Source organism: Poeciliopsis prolifica, unplaced genomic scaffold (assembly GCF_027474105.1).
Source record: "Poeciliopsis prolifica strain line A6 unplaced genomic scaffold, Auburn_PproV2 SCAFFOLD004, whole genome shotgun sequence".
In the NCBI taxonomy this organism is placed as follows: domain Eukaryota; kingdom Metazoa; phylum Chordata; class Actinopteri; order Cyprinodontiformes; family Poeciliidae; genus Poeciliopsis; species Poeciliopsis prolifica.
Genome location: NW_026562379.1, coordinates 72,460 through 90,271, shown reverse-complemented (window position 1 = coordinate 90,271; position 17,812 = coordinate 72,460). Strand labels below are relative to the sequence as shown.

Sequence of the window (17,812 nt, the reverse complement as noted above, 5' to 3'; positions counted from 1 at the left end):
AAAAAAAAAAAAACACGGAACATAAAAGCTTTCTCTTACCCGAAAAGTTATCGAAAGCAGTCGGGACGTATTTGGTCGGGTATCCATTGGTCGTGTAGCTGACCACCAGGCTGGTCTTCCCCACCGCTCCGTCTCCGAGGAGGACGCACTTCAGCAGGCGCTCCTGCCCGGACCCCTGCCCCGGCCGGGCGGGCTGGGCTTTGTGCGGCGGCACCGGAGGGGCCACAATCCGTCCGTAATCCATCGCGTCTGCAGGTGACATTCAGTGCCCCGGCGCGAGGCAAAAAGCACCCAGCATGGGAGCCGATTCCTGTCCTCGCTACGACGGAGCCGGGAGTCGCTGCTGGTTCGGGACTCGGGGCGTCAAGAAGAAAAAAAGCTCTCCAGTCTCCCAGCGCGCCGTCAGATGAGCCACCGAGACGGCAGGACGCCGAACCATCACAGCAACTGTCTCACGCGCCGCAGCTCTCAGCTGCAGGGCGGGTCGCGTGCTCTTTATGTGGAGAGTCATTTGACTAATCCCACCCACCAGGGCCGGGCCCAGGGCGAAGGGGGGCCGAGGCACAAGTCCACCTGCAGTTAGCACTTTTAGCCACAAGCCACCAGTTTTTGCTTTTGTTTTTCTTTTGCACAATATAAACAACTTTGTTGGAGTTCCTCTAACATCACTGTTTGACCACCATATTGGCTTTATTTATTAAATTAAAAACGGAACAGTTTCCGGAAACAATTTTATGCCCACTGAGTCTCATTATTCAGTTTGCTTTTCCCACGGGGGGCTCTGCTACCCGCCTTACCTTTAGTATTTATTTTTCTTTATTGTTTTCACTTTAAAAGTTTGCCTCACTCATATGAGTAGTTTTGTCTCAAGCAGTAAACTGCAAGCTAGCGACACAACTGACGTGAGGTCACTGTTTTGTCTGGACCAGCCTGGTCTTCAGCGACATGCTACAAACCTCCTGGATGTCAATTCTCAACATGTCATATGAACTGAAACCTTGTTCTGACCCAGACTCCCCGGCCTACTTTAAAGCATCTGAGACTGTATAAAAAGGAACTGCCCACCAACTCATCCACGATCAAAACGGACTGGGCCTCTGATTGGCTCTTTTCAAACTGTCCAGGTGATCATGTTTCACCTCCTCGGATCTCAACACACAGAGAGGTTTGAGTTTAGAAGTAAAACATTTGGACCTCTGCTGCCACCTGCCGGATACAACATGTGCATCGCCCTGTTAGTGGTTTTCAAATTCACATTTTATACTTTCGGGCCACTGATTAACCTTGATACAACCTTTTGTTCAGGTTTTCTGTCAGATTATTTGCCACAAAACTGCAGTGTGGCGGCAAATAACCATCAAGACCTCTGCTAATCTTTTAGCTCCCCATTCAGATTAAAAGTTATGCTGCTCTGAATCAAACACTGCATGCTCCCATTCATCACTCCAAAGTGCTTGTAAGACTATAGAGACTGTGGAGCGTTGTGTGAAACCGTTTAAGTAAATCATTTGTAACACAATTGGGACTTCTCACAGTGAAATAAACAAAAATGAAGCCGGCTTTAAAATCAATTTGTAATCCGAGAAGTTCAACTAGAGCTGGAGTAGAACATGGTTGATTGGATTTATTTTGCCTCCATATACAGAGGAGGAGGATGTAAGGATGAGAATATATTATAGGGCTCAGTGTTTAGATGATAATTGCATATCAAAATATCTGTATTTATGGGATTCTTCTAAAATGTACAAAATGCAGCATACACAGTAAACGTCAGATATGTGGTTCTGTTCTGGGTGGTCTTTGCCTCTGGTCCTTTATCCTCAGGAATTCTGTATCTGCACATAAAAAAGCTGGGATGTCCAAGAAAAGTGCCACACCAGCAAATTTAATCTGCTTTAAACTGTCACTGTGATGAGAGATTGTTGAATTTCGGCTAAAACGGGTCTGACTCAGGCGCAGGTTTGTCCAATTATGTGACACATCTAACAGTTTCTGAGGATTTCCCCTTATGCAACATCTGAAAAAGTCAGACAAAGAGAGAGTTTCATGTGTTTATTCTTCAAAGGATAAAAGTCTGGTGATCCAGAATACAAAATAATTGGTGTACAACTACAATGCATACCATCATTGGTTTTAAAAGGACTAAATGTCACTTCAGGTTAGGACTTACAACCCTGTATCCAGAGGGGTTGAGACGCTGGGTGAAACGTAAAGTACAGAGCACAAGATGAAGACAATATTTTAATGTTTTAATTGTAGCAATAGATCAAGTGACTGAACCAGGACGTATTAAGAGTTGCTTTGGGAGAAATGCTCATTTTAATTCCAGAAACACAAACATGTTTATAGGCATAATCGCAGAAAAACCATTGTCAGTAAACCTGGCTTGTACTAATTTTATGCACAGGAGCTGATATTAATTCATCCAGAGAAAAGTGTTAGGAAAGACGCTGAGGCAAAGTGGAAAACCAAGTCTTAATTATTCTTTGTGTTTAATGCTAACATCTAAAAAGCTAGCAGAAAGGCAATGTAGTGGGGGAAGATGGTAGAGGCTGAATTTGATCATATTATAACTACACTTTTTTATGTAATTTGTTGAGATTTTATGTGAGAGACCAATGCGAAGCAATCTATAATATGTGAAAGAAAACAAAAAACATCATAGAGACCAAGGAGCACGGCAGGCAGGTCAGGGACAAAGGTGAGGAGGCTCTTTAATCAGGTTTAGCTTACCAAATAAGCTTTGCGCTTTTCTCTTACGATGCGCTATTTAGCTCAGCGACTGAAAAATGTAAAGAGAATGACACGACTGCAAAGCCATCAAAACATGGAGGTCACTCACAGGTCAGACAAGGAGAAAATTAATCAGAAGCAGCCATGATAACTTTGGGCCTCAGCTCTCGCGGGAAAATCTGTTAACGGAAAAGTTGTCCTTGTTTCCCTCATCCTTAAGATGGAAGCTGCTGAGTGTTGATAACAGTGATAAATACAAAAGACTTTCAGTAAATGTCATATTAGACTGCAAAACACTGTAATGCTGGGGCAGATGTTCACCTTCTGTCTCCAAACATATAGCCAGAGCCATAACAAAACAGTTGAGATCAAAAAAATCGCCACACGTTCAAACCAGTGGAGAATCTGTAGCAAACTACGGTTCACAGATACTCTATCCATTCAAACTGGGCTTGAGCTGTTCTGTGTTGGTCTATTTCATAAAATCCCAATCAAACGTTGAAGTTTCTGATTGCAGCTTGGCAAAAATGTGAGTAGGTTCAGCAGATATAAATGATTTTGCAAGGCACCATACATCCAAACGCCATTGCAGAGGAACACATTGAACACATTTTGAAATAATGCTGCAATAATCCTAACTCGAAGCCCAAAACACAAAAGAAAAGATGAGTTTTCAGCTACTGAGGGTCATTTATAGGCATCAGCATGTCTGAGGCTTACAGGCCATCATACTGGAGTTTACATCTGCTGACACGTCTTTGCTTCTCTTTAGGATGCATGAGCTGGATAACAGTAAGGCATGGGAGTAATGTGACGCTTTGAAGCATTAGCTGAAAGAAAGTTTAGATTTATATAGCTGAGCATCCTGAATACTTTTGAGAGTCCTGAAACTGATTTTGTTACAATTTCGTTTAAGATTTAAGATTCCGCGTACACAAGTGTATATATAATAAGGTAATCGCACAAAACAGCATTCTGTGTGAGTTGATGGTCAGAGACATGGTTGCTGTAAGTACTGTGATGATATCATGCACCTGCGGTCAAAAAGGCACCTGCTGTATGTCGCTTGCTCAACTTTTCAGAGTTCATCAACATCTGGAGAAGAGCACAATAAGAGCACTGGGAGGACTGTTTAAAATCTTAAACCCTTCACTAAACAAACACACAGCAACTAAAACATCACGTCAGAACTTGTGAGAACATGATTTTGCTTCCACTGCAGGTGCATCGCATTGAGCAAAATTATTGCAAATCTCATCTGTCTTTCTGCTTTCTCGCTGCACCTAGACAGGGCGAAGCAAAAAACCAAAGTCCCAGAAGAAGTGTAAAGGAAAGAGAATGACAGCTGGGGTGACAACAAACAGTACATTTTAGAAATAAAGAAGAAATTTGTTTTAGTTGGGGTCAACAGATTCATATTCAGTAAATTTGTCAGAGCAGACGCACACATTCAAATCAATACACTGGCATTCATGCAGATAAACAGTTGTGAGGATGAAAATGTATCTGAAAGAAGAAGAAGAAGTAGATGTGGTCATTTTATGCTGCCATGATGATCCCTGTTTTTGTTCTCTCAAATACGTTAAATCACCTGACTCATCAAGTCGGGGTGAGAAATTCCCACTCGTGTTCTTTTGCACATTAGTACAAGAGCTCTAAGATGCTCATCGAATTTCCTTTGTAACACAAAAACACTCTTACTTCACCTTAAGAGCGTCTGAGAGCCATCTTCTAACCTCTAGAAATGAGACACAGTCTTAGTACACAGAACATCACTGCTCTTTTCTTCAGGTTCCCAGTTTCTGCAGCGCCATCTGCTGGAGGTCTAAGGGACAGACTGCTGAGTAAGACATTGAGTGGCAATTGCAACTCTGGTAGCTTCTCCTAAATGTCCTTAAGACTTTACTGGGTTTTAGGCTTGGCACCACCAGGAGTTGTATCAAGAGGAGGGCCGCCGCCTTGGGCAAGTCTTCGCAGACTGAGAGAGAGAGGAGAGATTAGTGCTCCTGCAATCACAGCCTGCTTAAAAAACACAATAATGCAACTTTAGCTCTACAGACTGATGTCAAAATGGTTCCCCCACAGAGCTTTGTTCCGGTCACATTTAGCTTTTCAAGAGCATCAAAGTAAATGCAATATCTGATAAAGATAACCTATGCAAAGACAAACCACAGCTTTAAAGAGAGACTATTAGATGAAAAAAGTTATTCTTTTTTTGTTAAATTATTAATTTGCTGTTATTGACCTAATTCTATTTGGGAAAAAACAAATAACTCAGTGACTTTACTAGCGTGTCTGGACAATACCAGAATCAAGAAACTACTTAACTAGAACCTGTCTGACAACATGAAGTAGGCTGAAGGATGTGAAAAAAAAACAAACAAAAACCCATGCCTTTGATCTGGAGACATTCAAGACGATTAGAAATAACGTAATTGATTTCTATCAAGCTGGAAATTGTTGCAAAGCCATTTGTAGCCGTTTGGGACTCCAGTGAACATGGTGAGCGTAATTACAGAGAAAACGTGGCTTTTAGTTAGAGACTGTCTAAAAATGACATCCAATGATTTCCACAAAAGAAATGCACAGCTGCTCAAAATGCACGCAGATGTCTTCACATTTCCCTCAAAAACCCTTGCTATTCACCCAGACGTCTGGAAAGGTATTCTATGGACTGATGAGAAACATTGTGTAAGTATGGACAATATCACCAAGTCTATTTAATGGTTTATCTATACGAACATTCAATAAAATAAAGCAAAACATCTAAAGTTCAAGTATTTTTGTGGGAAATCCTTCCCTCTCTCCCCAATTTGAAAAACAAGTGTGTCTTTAAGCTTTACTGTGAACTGCATTCATACAGAAACAGTTGTGTGGCTGTGTTAGAAGCAATTGAGGATCAAAAGATGGCGCCATACTCACAAGTCCTTCACGCTGTCAATTTGGGCCTGAATTTTTCCAATAAAGCCATCCACTTGCTCCTATAATATCGCAGTTTGCACAAGAAAATTATAAATCTGTTGTGTTGAAACTGATATTGATGTTGTTGTATGAAAAATGTATTACCTGCCGTCTTTCGTAGAAAAGGGGTAAAGAAAAGAGAGCAATCACACCTGAGAGGAAAGGAAGAAACAGTTGATTCGTGAGCCGCAGGGTTTTTTGATACATCTTACGTCTCTAGTGAGGATTTCAGTTTCTTACTGATGATGAGGATGGTGAGGCCATTGCAAAGGCCTCCCAGATATGTGACAAGGTACATCAGAAACAGGAACTAGAGATTTAAGAAAGACAAAACCGAATAAAAAAATAAATAACTGAAGATATTTCATGTAACTTCCATCAAGGATATGCAAATAGGTTTAGCTAACATGCTTTTAAACTGACTTCTAGTTTCAGAACGTCATCCAACTTTCTCCAGTCTGGCCTGTTTCTTCCATAATGCTTTGTTCACAGTATCTAGTGGCTGTCAGTTTCTCAGTCTTGGTTACAGGATCCAGTTCATCGGATACGGGACAACCCCGTCTCACATGGAAAAAGACTCCATTTTATTCTGGGAGTCTCTGTGTGCTGACTGGTGTGTGTCATTTAGCATACCAGCAGGGTCACAGTTGGCCAGCAGGTTCTGGGATTAATGGGCTCAACCAACTCTCATGGACTGTCATTTGCTATAAATATTTCTATTCTGTCCTAAATTAATGACTAAAATTAGAAAACGAGGTGTTCACTTTCTACCACAGTAAAGGTGAATCCAAAAGGGATCATTTTGGTCATATTTTAGAGCCAAAACTTAAAATGTCTGTTGGAAAATGTATGGACAATAAAACATCTCAACATGTAAGTACCGCTAAAAACAGCTTTTTTCAGAAATTAAAAAAAGTAGCTTTCAAGATTGCATTACATAAAACCTAGAAATACTTCATCCTTTGTGAAATAAATCTTTATAATAAAGATCTTTTGTTTATTGAAGTGTGGCAAAAAAAAAGGTAAAATTTTTCTACAATATAATTTTTTTAAGCAATATGTGTGAATAAAAATACTATTCTCAAGCAAAAAATCCACATTTCAATGTCGTGCTTTTTGTGAAATGGTGCAGTCTTCGTAAGTGTAAAACATGGAACAGGTTACATGGAGAATGTTATCAGATTTTAGTTTTACAGCTCACTGCAATAGAATAAAGTATTTCCGTTCTAAAGTTGTCAGCAAAAATAAGGATGGTGACATTGTGCATCGTTTTGTCAAAAATGGTTATCTATGACGACGGCCACAAAAGGGCCTTTTAAATTCCTGAGTGAGGTTTCCAACTTAGTTTTCCTCTTAGACAACACTTCTCCTGTCTTATTAAGTTGCTACATTACAAACTCAGCCTTGAGGCGAGTTTGTAACTACACTACATCATTCCTCCTCCAGTGTTGTGTTGTTAATGGCAGTTAGCTCGTCCTTAAGTGAGGTTGTCAATCAGGCTTGGCTACAAGTTCAGCTACAAGGTCCTATCATCCTGACAGGTATGTGATAGGTGGTGAGATTCGAGGTAGTAACTAGGAAGGAAGTTACGCCAACATGCTTCCCTTACTGAAACAAATGGAATCAGTAAACAAGAGACCTGTACAGAACAATACCAATCAAATACTAAATACTAAAAATATTAATGGGTAACAAAATTAACTCTAGTCATTCAAAAATATTCTAAAAAGAATAATCAAAGCTTATCATATTGAAGTAGCTGTAAATAAGAGGCAGTCAAGATTATGAGACCATACTTTACCAGTGAATATATGACACAAAAATAATTGCAGACAATGTGCTTCTAATACCGTTTAATTTGATTGTGCCGGATCATTCACTAAAATGATTATATCATAAAAGACGACAGCTGCTATCTTTGTTTGAATATTCATAACAATGCTGTGACCAGGGAACCATTGTAGCTGGAATGATGGAGTATGACTGATAATAAGAGCGAAATGACAGAACACGAAGCCGTTGTTTAGGTTAATGAGTCCTAGAGGTTCAAGCAAAGCAAAACAACACGGGTTCATTAAAGTAGTTCCTCGTACTAAAAGGCTAAACAGCCACGCACAAACAACGGCCGACATAAACAAAACTACATAGACAAATAGAGTGAATGTAATTAAATCGGCATGCTTAGCTTACCTTGAGGGATTCAAAAAGATTTTCTACAAAAAACAGCCTCCTCAGGGCATCAACAGCAGACAGAGCCAGAACAATGGCTTTTTGCATGTAGATGTCAGCCTGCTCTCCCCTTAAACTGATGTCAAGATCCAAGTATGATCTGATAGAAACACACACTCATTAAGCCAATAAATTAACTCAAATTTAATTAAAATACTGATATGTTGAGCTAATTGTTAAGGAGGCAGTTTAGGCCTCAAGAGTCTTCAGTCAACTCAATATCACTGTAAAAATAATTCATTAACAAAGCTCAGTTGTAATATAGACAGTAAATATTTATTATGCAGAATCCTGCCTGTTTTAGGTGCAATAAAAAAAAAGATAAATAAGTTTCTGCACATTGTTTTACATACAGTGGCACGTTTAAAACATGATTCCAGGATATCAGTTTTTCCTTTGTGTCTCAATATTTGATCCAGTGGAAAACTCAGGGAAATAATCTGAGTATTAAAACTGCATGAACGTTTCAAGGAAATCATCTTACTTGAAAGGATGTTCTCCGTCCCCCCAGCTGAGGACGTGGAGAAACAGGTAGTAGATGCGTACAGAGATGGTGAAGCACATGACTGCCAGGGAGACGGTGGAGACCACAGAGATGATGCTGAGCTGGAACAGGGAAAGTAAGCCCACCACCAAGGCTGTGAGCACCATGCCACTTCTCTCTGTGTCCTTCCAGTAGATGAGGTCCATTACTGGTAGACAGGTAATTAAAACGATTGTCAAAGAAATGACAGTTGACAGACAAAAGTGGTTCTGTACTCTAAATGCCATCAAACATTTTAGTGTAATTACATTTTGAAATTATGTATGAGGTCAGAATACAGATAAATTGTCAAACCTAAGAACCTCTAATACCCAGCGTTGTCCATAAAATATGACAAAATATTTTGTGATCTTTCATTTCTGTGTCTTAAAATTGGTGTACTCAGACAGAGGAGCAGGAAAATAAATATTACTGAGAAGAAAGAATAAGGAGGGAAAAACATGAAGGAAAAAAAAAGGTATTTTCGTCATCAAGCCTTAGATAGCACCCAGCAGCTACAGGCTCAAGCCTTGGCTGAATTTAGCCTTCAGAGAAAAAAAAGCCAGCAGTTGAAGGGAATTTAAATTCCCACCACCTGTTGTCACATGTCAGGCTGTCTGCACCCGATGATCTGATCCCTGATGGTTTCATTGTCTGCCAGGAACCGATGGATCACACATCTCCATTATATACAGTTTCAACTTTAACTGTTTGGTCTCTGTTTATTTCACATTAAAGCAAATTTGCCTTGTTTTAGTCTTGGGAGGTTAAATATAACAAACTGGGTCCTGTTTGAGATTTGAACCCCCGGGACCGCTCACACTGCTCGAGACAATTATATCCAAGTTCTGTGCAAAAGCCTTGAGCTAAGGCTTCTTTTCTTTATAATTTGCTTCCAGTAAGGCAAATTTTAATTTAACAATTAAGAGTGACCTTGATCAATGATTCCTCAGGCTTTCTGAAAGGCTGCTGCAGTTTTTCATTGAACTTTAGCTGCTTTTCCTGTCCCTGTGGGGGATTTTTTTTTTCAACCTAGGTTGATTTTTTTTTTTAACCTAGGTTGAAAATTATTTATTTCAACCTCCGAAATAAATAATTCAAGTTTCTTGCAGTTTAGGGATTTACATTCATGGATATTAAGGAGCTTAGAAAACATACTATTCAAATTTACATACTCAGGGTTTTCCATATACATATACACACACAACCAACTATAAGAGGGATTTTATGCGGTAGTGTGTTGTGTAAACATAGACTAATTACTCATGGAAGCCTCTTTGAAGAGAGAGCATTGTCAGTGGGTGGGTTATTTATAACACCCCAATTTATTCCCACAACATCCCTGCAATAGTCCCACTAGCTGTCATTCTGGGCGGTGCTCCACACACCGACAAGCAGATCTAATTTACATCTAAACTCATACACTAATGAGGAAGCAGCACAATTAAAAATAAGCATATCTGTGGTAAACAAGTTTTCCACAAAACGAAAAAGTAGCACTGTAGAGCAATAATTTAAAAAGAAGGAGGCAGGATGGGAAAGTCCCAATGACCAAAAATAACTCAAAGGTTTGTATCTCATTCTCTAAAAAAAACATCATGAGTAATCGATGGAACTAGAGAATCCTGTAGAAGAATGTCTTGCAATCAATTTGTGACCTAAGAGCTCAGGTTCGCTTGGATTATGCAGATTGACAATAATCTGCGACATCACCTCTGAACGACTCCCAAAAGGAGGGGAAATTTTGGTTGGGCCAAACGTGCAACAGAAATCAGAAGAGATCTGTGATAGGGGAAGATGCTTTTTGATGGCAGGTCCTTTAAAACATGTGTGAGTAGACTAACAGGGACATGCAGGTAAAAAATAAATATATATAGCAAATGAAAACATGACAAATGTGAACTAGAATATCACATCAATTAAACCAATTAAAAATAACATTTTGCACAGAAATGTGAGCTTAATGAAAACTATTGTTAAAACCTAATTAAAGGTCATTAATTTAAAAGGAATGTTTAATCTGATCAAACAAGCCTCAGTGGAACGCATATTTAAATTTATTTAATATGACTGTAATTATACTATTGTGTCTGCTTGCCTGAAGGAAGCAAATAAAAGGAAAATAGTTGCAACCAGAAACCAATAAAGAAATAGTCAGTATAACAATGTGAACAAAGAGGCTAAAGGAGTATATTTTTACTTCAAAGCAATGTTTATTCAAAGCAACTACATATTAATTTATTCTCACTCAGGTCATGTCCGCCTGTTCACTAGTCCACTGAAATGTCTGTGCATGGCCCAGCTGTTCAGCCTAAAGCGCTAAAATCAAGCCAGCCAGGAGACAGCTGTCTAATACCACAACAGCACCGTTTTAACTCATTTCAATGGCAAACACTGATTTGAATTGAAGCCACTGGTAGCGGCTAGTGATCCTGAGCAGCTCATCAGCCTAAAGTCAGACGCACCTGTAGCTTGTCTTATTCTGTTTCAAAGGAACTGGCCCGTAAACTGATCTAAGGGAGATCTCTGCTTCTTTCAACTACCTTTTCTTTTGTTTTATATTAACTTAAATCAAATTGATTTTTGGCTTAACACTTCAAACCCTGCACTTTAACTATACAGGTCTAAAAAATTAGAATTTCTTTAAAATGTCTCACCTTTACTGGCCATGTTTGGTCGCTGTTCCAGTCTCTCCCTCTCCTAACTCCCCCTGTCTCTCCCACTGAACGAGCTCCCTTCTCCTCCCTGAGCTGTTTTTGGCCGTCCAATGCTCACTCAGCGCTGCAAAGGCCTAACAGCCCAAAATAATCTGCTGCTCCACAGAATTGCCCTCCACTATTCAAGCCTCCCTGCCAGAGAATAGAGTTAATTTTTTTTTTCACTGTTTTGAAATTGATCAGCTTTTAAAGCAAAGTCCAATGAGAAGAAATAATAATTGCCGTTTAGTTGTCATTTACCAGAGCAGAGTTAATTCTGTTATTTTTTTAAAGCCAAAGTTTGTTTCTCTCTATATTTGCATTTTCTTTTTAAAGAAATCTTCCAAAATATGTTCTTGAAAGTCTCATAATCAGACAGTTTTGAATCTGGATTGAAATCAAGTAGTGATTTTTTTGACTTACATTTCTAACAAGTTGTTTTTCTTTATTTTATTACCTTTATTCTCAATTTCAGAAATCATCGTTTTATGTACATTGCTTTGGGACTTTTTTTTCCTGTAAAAATGTTAAATTAGTACATTTTACTTAAACTTGGTTTAATTGCTCAGAATAGGGACCCCGAAGAAGTAATTAGGAATGCATGTTACATGTATATTGATAATTAAAAGCACGAGCTTTTTATATATAACATCCTAATTTCTTGGTATATAGCATCAAAATTACAGAGACCCATTCAAATAAGGCAGGTGTATAAGGAATTAGCTCTAAACACTTACATTTTCACATATATGCTATTTAATACTCAACTTAATTAAATTTATATACATGGTAAATTTAGCAAATCAGTATTAAAAACACTTTATGACCAAAATAAAAAGTCAAAGTAGCGAAACTTTTTTTTTAATTATTCAAGATTTTTTGATTTTTCCACTCAGCAATTGTTTCAAACATACATTCAGATGTGATATTTGGTACCTGAAGTAAACAGAATAAAAAGAAGGACAATTCTCATGTGGACACTCTGCATGTGTCCTATTTATTTGAGACTACACTACACTAGGTCTGTTATCTGTCCGACCACAAAATTACCAGCGGGCTTTAAATCCCTCCCTCACCTAAAATGAGTCCTTGTCTTGACCACTGCAATGGTCCACTTGAGAACCCATCAAGCACGATGACTGAATCTTATCTCTAAGGATCCCCTTCTCTGCCCCACTCACTCAAGAACTTCCAACTTGCACCAACCAATCTGCATACAAAGAAACTGCACACACACTCGCCCTAGATTCTGAGACAGACGACACACACCGATAGCGGTTTCATTGGTGTGCCTGCCTGAAAAAGCCCGCTAAAGCCTGGAATGTTTCCCCTGCAATCAGCCCGTCATTCCTGAGACCTCGAGAGAGTTGGTTACTCTGGAGACAGTGGACAGCCAGCATCTCTTGCCCGTCTGCCCCTGAAGGCCGAGAGGGAAATCTGAGTGTGTCTTTGATTGGGAGCTGCGAGGAAGAATCTGAGCAAAATAACGTAAAATACAGAAGATCTGGAAGACATGGAAAAATAAAAAAATGTTAGTAAAACGTGGTGATGTAATCCTGTACCTGCTATGTGGATGCATACGGTCAGATCCTCAGCGAGGTCCGGTGCTGAAAACCAGTGATCTCTGAGCAGCTGTTCCTGAGAGTTGAGGCCTGCGGAGGCCACAGACGAGCGCGCTGGGTCTGTGGGTCGCACAGAGGTGAGCAGCTTGACTGAAATGGTTTCCAGGGTGGCGGGTGACTCAGGCTCGGAGGCTGGTGAATCCTCTGCTGCTGGGAAACAGAAGCTGATGTCACCATGGTGGTAAAGTAAATAAATTACAGGCATCGTTACAAAAAGGCAGCTCTTTCTTTGTGTCTCCTAAACTAAGAAGAATCAGCTGATCTGTTGTGTGACATCGTCTCCAGTAACGAGAAAATCTCACAAATCTGATGATGTAATGTCTTACACCAATCACCAGAACGGGGAAGAAAGAACATTTGAGTGACTATGAAGGGGGAATGAAACTTTGGCTACAATACACACAAGCTTATCAAAACTGAACAACAACTGTTTGAACAATTGGAGCTTTGATTTGATGTATAACAATCAGACGGTGTGGTCTCGCATCTAAAGCATTGACCCTTGCCTTCTATCAATGGTGCAGCATAGAGGTGGAAGTGTAATGGTCTATGCATACTTTTGGCTTCTTTGTAGCAATTCAACTTCATCGTAATGCAGCAGCCTGCTTGAATGTTGTATCTGAACATACTTAATCAATTACGACCACAGTCTACCCGTCTTCTCATGACTGCTCCCAATAGGATGGTGCGTCATGGCATAAAGCGCGGGTCTTTAACGGTTTTTAAACATGATGTTTTGAAGGTCACTGAAAACCAATGGCCTCTTCAGTCAACTAATTTCAATGGAAAAGAGCATCTCTGGGAAGGGATGGAGTAAGATATTTTCAGCATAGAAGTTGATGTCAATGTGGACCAAAACACTTTTTTGAATCTATACCATAAAACATTAAGACGGTTCTTAGCGTAAACAGGGGGTCCAACCTCGTATGAGTAAGGTGTGCCTAATAAAGTGGCCAGTGAGTGTGTTGGTATGTAAAAAATAACAAGCATTCAATTCATGTGACACCTGGCTTGATATTATACTCTGCTTGTCTGTGCCACATGAAATGAAGAACCCCTTGAAGAAAAAGGTCATCGAGTGTCAAACTTTATAATTAGCTCCGGGTTCATGAACGTTTGATACTAATGGCTGCAGACAGGAGGGATGAGCTGAACGCTGACAGCACACACAGCATTTGTATATGTTGAGTTTCTCAAAACAACAACAAAAACAAAACATAAAATATTTCTTTAAATAATTTTTAAAAGGTTGAAAGATGAATTGGGGAAATAATTTATGCATCTGATGATCAAAGACACATCCAAGTTTTTACGGCTTGTACTTCTTACCCTGAGCTCTCTGTGAGAAACTGTGTTGCTGGATCTCAGAAGTTCGTTGACCAATCTGACTTGCGCTCTCTTCTCGTCCATCTGTCCTTTCACTTTCTGAGTCCAGCGTTTCAGGAGCGGGCTGCACTGTAAGAGTTTCCCTTTGTTCTCCTTCCCTTCTTCCCAAAGGGCTTGCTGTCCTTGGTTCCTCTGTCTCTGATGTTGTCTCTTCTTCATCTTGATTGAGAAACCCCTGTGGCTCCCAGTCCACATCAGGGGAGTCTAACAGCATTTCCAGCGTGTCAGTTCGAATCAAAGGCGTGCGTCCCGGCCGGGGGACGCCCCTGCGTCGCTCGCGATGGTGGCGTGAGCTCCCAACCGCTTCGGCCTCTGCGATGGCGATGTAAGAGAAGGTCAGCTCGAAGGAGTGCTGGCGAGGAGTCCCCCAGATGGACGGGGAGGAAGCTTGTCCTTCGTCGTCGTCCGGATCCCCTGTCTCCACTTCCTCATCGTCATCATCGGACCACTCTCTGGCTGTTTGCAGGTCGCACATCTCTGACTCCTCGTTGCCGCCTGGATACAAATCAAGACAGCCGGTCACTGATTTACAAAGACAAAGATGAAAATGTCTTCAAGTAGTCCTAACACTAAGCAGTTTATTTGATCAGCAAGAGCTGTTTCTGTTTTTTTTCTGACAGATGAAAGGTAGAAATAGATGAAGTTTTCAGATTAAACTTGTTTTGATGTTGCTATCAAAGTAACTGGTAATTGCGCCATTGTTATTGTGACATGTGAATAAAAACTAGATGAGGTACAGAGGAGAAGTGAGAGCTTTTTACCATCGGTGCATGGAGGTGTTGAATCTGGGGTGGATGCCACAGAGCCATATTCCTCTGGAAGAAAGCAGTTGCATATTACATCAACAAGCAGCTTCAGTTATTACAGCTAGAAACTAGAGATCAGGCCCAAAATCTGGGAGGAGTGGTGGACTCAGACCTGGACATCCAGAGACATATAAAAACTGTTATAAAGTCAGCCTTCTATCACTTAAAGAACATTTCTAGCAAAATCCTGTTCTCACTAAAACTAGTTAGATGCCAGCATCATCCCAGTTCTAAAGTCTACACTGACTCCCTGTAGCTCAGACAATAGACTTTAAAATACTCTTGCTAGTTTATAAATCACTGAACAGCTTCGCACCAAAATACATTAAAGATCTAATGTTGTATCAACCTTCCAGGCCTCTGAGGTCTTCTGGTTCCGGTCTGCTCTGCATCACCAGAACCAGAACCAAACATGGAGAAGCAGCATTCAGTTTCACCTGGAACAAACTTGCAGCAAGCTAAAAAACATTCAAAACACTGAGTTCCTTTAAATCCTAAAATAGAGTTGCCTTTGATTCATAACGCTACCACCGTAATCACAACATTTTATATATATTCGCTTGATTATATCAAGCGAATATATATTAGCACTTAAACTCTGATGTAATTAATTGTCGTTCCGTTTTTTTTTTTTCTGTTTGAACTGCCTTGTTACTGAAATGTGCTACACAAATAAACTTGTCTTAAGATGTAGAAAAAAAAGATCTCAAGATAAACTGTTCCATTATATTGCTCAGCACAGATGTACTGCAGATGAGCAGGAACACACAAAGCCCATAAACACTGCAGTACCACACAAGAACTAACTGTAAGAGCTTTATAATTCTTTCCTTGCCTGCATTTCACATGAAAAGATGCTGCTAAAGCTAACAAATATTAATGCTGATAGAAAATATCAGACTAAGGGAACACAGAGTGTTCATCTGTCCTTAGTGCATACTGTAGGTCATTGAATATTGAGTGGTTCTGGCAGAAGTAAAAGGCTTTCACTGCATTAGATTGCCAGCATGACACCAGTGTATAAATCAAGCAGGCAGCCATTGCACTGAATGCAGCATATTCTGTGCAGCAGCAGTGTGAGGATAGGAAAATACTCGGCTACTGTAACTTAGCTTTGGATCAGATTGGGGGAGACAAAAATTCAAATCACAAGAGAAGCATTCAGGAAGGAATAATTTACGATCCGAACATGACTCCATGCACAGGCTTTCTGCACACAACCTGCAAACTGAGACATGAAAACAATAAGAGTGTGCCTCTGCACTGCAACGATCCATTTATTGTTTATTCAAGGTAAAAGCAGGAGAGAGCGCGACAGGATGAGCTAACACATGCGATGATGTGAGAAAAAGATGCAGAGGTGGGTTATGCACATCTACGAGATCGCCGCTGTGCAAGCACGCACAGAAACAAACACAGGCAAGACTTACGGCAGTGGGAGAATCCTAAAACCTGGCCCATACTCCATCAAGGCATTGCTGGGCCCATCCAGTCTGGAAGCCCCCCTCCCTCATCCACTGCCGGCACTCACGTTGTGTGGATTCGCTCTCTTCATCTGTCTCCTGTGAAAGCAGCTTCTTCCCTCCCCTGCCTCTGTTACTCAGCAACCCCGCCCTGCCTCACTCCGCTCCAACATCCTCTCCTCTGCCGCCTCCACTCGTCATCTAATTTTGCATTGTTGTGACTGCAGCCGTAGGAACGTACGCTACAGGAAAGGGAGAGGAGCGTGAACGCCTGTTGTCATCTTTTCATTCACAGCCAGTCTATGCCTATCTGCTTCTCGTCACGTGGTCCCAGCTTTAGGAGCAGGAGACAGGGAGGAGACGGGGAGGGATAAGTCATTAATAATGCAGCACACACGCAGATAATGATGCAGGCTTCATCATAATGCAAAAATAAACCTGCATGGGAAGTTTGCTTCAATGAGTTACGTATTCATCTTAAGAGATTGTCATTTGCAATGATTAAAGACATTAAAGCACTGCTATGAAAAAGATGTCTAGTATGGGGCAGTGAAGTGCCCCACCTGAATATTTGAAAGATTCAGGTGCTTTCGAATATGACAATTTATAGCATTTGACAGTTTAGTTTTAATTATATTTAATCATAGAACCTTCCACATTTCTTGACAGCCCTGATAAAGATATGTAAAAAGTCTGCAGTAGTTACAGACTTTTTAGTAGTTCAGGTTTATATAAACCTGATCCTGATAGAAACGTTTAAGAGTTGGGAGGGCAAAACACATAAAAGGAGACGTGCTCATAATTCTTTTGTTTCTTTTTTTATATTTATGCTATACAAAGAGGAAGGTTTAAACGGTGAAATGGACACAAAGAAGTATTCATAGACAACCACAAACTTTAGTATACTTTGTTTATATTTTATGTAGTTGGCCATTTAATGTTACATTTTCTTCACAAATAACTATTTGCGGCTATTTTAATTTATATTGATGGTTTGCTGTCATTACCACACACTGCAATCAAGCACCAAACTAGCGATCTTTTTTTCACAGATGTGGAGAGGTCATTTAACATCTGACTGAGATTACAGTAGCAGAGTGCAAATGCGATCACTGTGTGCGTGTTTACTTGAGGCAAACAAACACAAATAAAGTGATGACCTGCAGCCAGAGATCAGGGTAAGTTAATAAAAGGTTTAGTTGTATTTATAACTGAATGAGAAGAGTGTCACATGAAGTCTTTAGCAGCACTTAACCAGGTTAGCAGCTGAAAATACACAAAAGAAAACTAAGAAAGGAGGTAAGTCAATTAAATCTCACAGAATTGTTTTTTCTTTCTAACTTAAATAAGCTAAATAAATTTACAATACACTCCTCCATAAGGATTTACAAAT

The 17,812-nt window shown here is 40.1% G+C and overlaps 2 protein-coding genes and 1 pseudogene across 2 annotated transcripts in view; all 3 read right to left on the bottom strand.

The window, feature by feature from the left end:
- The window catches only part of rhoub (ras homolog family member Ub), a 6,546-nt gene extending 6,061 nt beyond the window's left edge, over positions 1-485 (bottom strand). The window contains exon 1 of the mRNA XM_055027923.1: positions 40-485. Within this exon, the coding sequence (XP_054883898.1) occupies positions 40-262 (223 nt within the window). The 5' untranslated portion in view covers positions 263-485. The remainder of the gene's footprint in view (positions 1-39) is intronic.
- A 1,552-nt stretch (positions 486-2,037) lies between these two features.
- On the bottom strand, positions 2,038-11,861 carry LOC129358784 (reticulon-2-like). The gene is made up of 7 exons (XM_055027925.1): positions 11,104-11,861; positions 8,408-8,615; positions 7,885-8,023; positions 5,935-6,004; positions 5,800-5,846; positions 5,656-5,714; positions 2,038-4,711 (listed from the first exon to the last, which is right to left on the bottom strand). The coding sequence occupies exons 1-7, from the start codon at positions 11,114-11,116 to the stop codon at positions 4,636-4,638; spliced, it is 612 nt and encodes a 203-aa protein (XP_054883900.1). The 5' UTR covers positions 11,117-11,861; the 3' UTR covers positions 2,038-4,635.
- A 176-nt stretch (positions 11,862-12,037) lies between these two features.
- Positions 12,038-16,733, bottom strand: LOC129358782 (reticulon-2-like; annotated as a pseudogene).
- Between the last annotated feature and the right edge of the window lie 1,079 nt (positions 16,734-17,812).